This window comes from Verticillium alfalfae, genomic scaffold (assembly GCF_000150825.1).
Source record: "Verticillium alfalfae VaMs.102 supercont1.10 genomic scaffold, whole genome shotgun sequence".
NCBI lineage: Eukaryota > Fungi > Ascomycota > Sordariomycetes > Glomerellales > Plectosphaerellaceae > Verticillium > Verticillium alfalfae.
In genome coordinates, this window is record NW_003315029.1 from 964,456 (window position 1) to 968,056 (window position 3,601).

The 3,601-nt window shown below is 55.5% G+C and overlaps 2 protein-coding genes across 2 annotated transcripts; both read left to right on the forward strand.

Annotated features, from left to right (window-relative positions):
* Window positions 1–129: 129 nt before the first annotated feature.
* VDBG_07743 (predicted protein) lies at window positions 130–2,106 on the forward strand (the record flags this gene model as incomplete). Its single annotated transcript, XM_003002238.1, has 1 exon — window positions 130–2,106. The coding sequence occupies one exon, from the start codon at window positions 130–132 to the stop codon at window positions 2,104–2,106; it is 1,977 nt and encodes a 658-aa protein (XP_003002284.1).
* Window positions 2,107–2,534: 428 nt separating this feature from the next.
* VDBG_07744 (predicted protein) lies at window positions 2,535–3,385 on the forward strand (the record flags this gene model as incomplete). Its single annotated transcript, XM_003002239.1, has 2 exons — window positions 2,535–2,772; window positions 2,835–3,385. 2 exons carry the CDS (start codon window positions 2,535–2,537, stop codon window positions 3,383–3,385), a joined length of 789 nt encoding a protein of 262 aa, XP_003002285.1.
* Between the last annotated feature and the right edge of the window lie 216 nt (window positions 3,386–3,601).

Sequence of the window (3,601 nt, forward strand, 5' to 3'; positions counted from 1 at the left end):
CTATTTTCGGTGCTGGCAAGCACAGAACGAAGAAGAAGAATCCGAAAAGAAAAAGGGCCGCACCGAATGAGAACCCTGCGCCGAAGAAGACGGGGTCAACAACCCGAAAGCCGGCCACCGGTCTCCGCCATGTCGTTCGTTGCGCCAATTCATTCCCCGGACCTGCCTCGTCAGCCCGGCCCTGTTCGAAAGTCGACCAAGCATTTCAAGTGCCCATGCCCGGATTGTTCGTGCACGTATATCGAGCCTGCGGGACGTCCAGCGGAGGTTGAGTGCTTCTACCCGAACGAAGACCAAGGCGGGGACAATAACAGAGGCAACGCCGTTACGCGCTGGCTGGATGCCGCTGCTGATGCCTACACGACCAAACTATGCGAATACCTGCTTGCCATGTTCTCCAAGGGTAACGTGACGTACAATTTTGCTGATCTCGTCGAACGTTGGAAAGTCTGCAACGTCGAATCGGCCTGCGTTTTTGATCCGCAACATTTTGACACGGCTCGAGTTTGTGACTGTCAAGAGTCCAACACAGCGCCCGAGCTGAGGAATACGAGCCACGCCATCCGCTGCCGCTCCGCTCGTCGCGCCATAGCTGATGACGAGGTCGTCTTGGAGACGTATGCACAGGTGGCACCACTACCAACAGCTGCCTCCACACGCAGAGCGCTCAAGCGCGACTATCAAGACAAACACCCTCCTATCCAAGCAGCCTACCCATTCAACGGGGTCCCCGTCTTGCCGATTGCAGACTGGATCTGTGACGAGCACACATGCACGCCAGAAGAGCTCTTTGCACGCATCGACGATGCCGTTCAGAGTTTTGAGAGCGAGGACAACTGGGACATTATTCACAAGGGCGAAGGAGGCTCGAGTACATGCGGCCTTGCACAGCGTATCGAGGTCCTCTCGACTGTGGCCGTTCTACTATCCGAAGACAACGGGCTGCCTAGGCGACAGGTCCAAAAGATCTTTCTGAACTTAATGAACCTCTTGCGGCCTATGGATGTCTTTTTCACCGGACCTTCCGTCATTGAGAGCTACGGGCCCGCCATGCTGGCTCTGCTTCAACTAGGAACATTCTTCGATGGCCACCAGCGTGGCGGGAATGCTCTGCTCGACCCTGACCGCTTTCGAAATCTCGTCCTCGCCCTGAAACAGAAGCGGAGTATTCGATTTACGGATGAACTTATGTTTGACGAGGCAATCCAAGGAACGATAGCCGAAGCGGTTTTCAAGCAAGAGCTCGATGCCGACAACAGCATTGTATGCCTGCTTTGCAAAGACAAGCTTGTTGCCCACGACCGGACATATCTCGACCAGAAAGCCGCCGAACACTCAGAAAACTACAGGGAAGGTAGCATTGCTGTTCGCGTCAAATGTCAGGGTCGGCATGTTTTTTGCATCAAGTGTTGGCTGGGTTTTTGGAAGTCACAGACGGCTAATGGCCGGCCCAAGGTGCAATGCCACGCTTGTGACGAGGAGTTGCCCCTCAAGCAACTAGAACCGACTGTCTCAATCGTAGACGCAGACTATTTTGACCCCGCCAACACGCTGGGTTCCGGAGAGCCTCGACTGAACTGGGCCTCACTGGCTGCGGTTCCGCGGCACCCGCAGGATTGGGGCGTATGGGATCCGCTCCTCGGCGCAAATTACGAGCCACGGGCGGCTCCTCCTCCGCAGGGACTCTCAGATTCGCAACTAACAAACACTACGCGCAATGGTTTGCCGTTGCCATTGAGGAAGTTGCGGCTTCGCGCGGTTGATGAGATGAACTGGGTGGGCCGCGGCACGTGGCTGGACGATGGCAGCTTCCGCACGACGGCCCAGCGTGTCGCCATCGGTGGTCCTCTGTTTGAGCCACAGCTCGGCAGCGTTTCTACCTTTGTGGGTGACATTCCGGCGGCACGGCGAGGCAGTGCTGGGCGTGCTGGGTGGACTGCGGCAGTGATGGCTGCAACTCAAAGCGCACAGGCCAACACAGGAATACAAGTCAGAAAAGGGGTTCGCTATCTGGGTCACACGCTTGCGCAGAGCCGTGCTGCCTATCTGGAGAGGAGGAAGAATAGAATGGCAGGCAGAATGCGTTTCGGGGCAGGTCATGCTTAGTCTTTCTTTGTTTCGGGACAATGGTAATAAAGATCGTCTGTTGCATTTCTGATCCCATCTTGATCTGGTGAAGTAACGTCGTCATAGTTAGAGGTATCTTGACTTGATCGCTAGGTTTGAGTAGGCAGTTACAGAATGGGATTCGTGTGGGCTCGGACACGAGGAACAAAGAGCACAAATGCCATGGCTAGAGACTCGTGTTATCATGGATTGCAACAATCAAGCATCTTTGTTTCTTTGACGCGTACCCAAGGTAAGGAGGCATACGGCGCATCCATTGAGAATAGCGGACTCGGGGTTCTCCGAGGCGACATTTACTCTAATACTCATGTCTGGCCAGTCTAAAAACCTTTCGAATGAAATCAAATGAAATCTCTAAAGATTCAAAATCTCCTGAGGTACGCACAATCGATACACACCACCGAACGATGAACCCAGCTTGGACGATGACGGAACGCACTCGAGCACCACCCCAAACGCAAGCACTTCAATTCGAAGACTATGATGACTTCGTCAGCCAAAGCGACGACAGCCAAAATGGCTCAGTCGCTGGTTCTTCTGTGCATACACAAGGTTCCGAAGCATCTTTCTCGGGCAAAGCTGCACTCCCAGAGGGCAGCTACGATTTTCACAACAAGTGGACCGTGACCAACGAGCCGCTCTTCGGTATGGCCTCCCCCTTCTTCCCGGGTGCTTCAGAATCGTGCGACTGACGTTTTGAAATGCAGATACAAGCGAGCCCTTTGCGGACCAACAAAGTCCCTCCCGCGGGTCTCTGTCGTCATTCATCGTGTCAGACAGCGACGAGACCGACAGCGAGGACTTTGACTATAGCCCCATCTTGCGAAGAATAGCAGCTCGTGGTATCTTCTCGGCGTACGTCTCTGACTTCATGGACCCCGGCAACGACGTGAAGACTTCCGACGACGACGTAACGGCCCGGGAAGACGGCATGAGCCGCGTGCCGCGAGCCTCTCATTCCACACCGCCGAGACCCAGCACCGCTTCTCCTCCGACGGTCATCGGTTCGAGTAGCGAGCACAGCGATCCTGGCGACTCGGTGTACGGCTCGTGTCCTTGCTCTACTTACCTCGCCGGCTGTGATTGCGGGTGTCTACGTTTGCGCTCTTCAGACGACGATTTTGAGCAAGATGTAGCTAGATCGCCAAGGAAGCCTGCGAGGCCGTGGTGGCGGCGGGCGTGGGCTGTTGTCTTCGTCCTATGCGTCATCTTGTTTGTGCCGGCGCCCGGGGCGGAGTACTGGAAGATCCGTAGGTGAGCAAAGAGATGCTCGACTGCGAGAGAGGCACGCGCTGACCAGTCCACGTAGAGAGGCGTCTGCGCTGTCGCCAGTCGAGAGTCCGGGACGGGTTAGAGTGACACACCAGCTCGGCACGAGGCGATGTTGGGATCGAGCTTGCTGGAATGACTGGAATTGCTTGGCGAGCCGATGATTTGTCCCGCTCGTGAGAGACCTGGCTTACGCTTGAGCAGA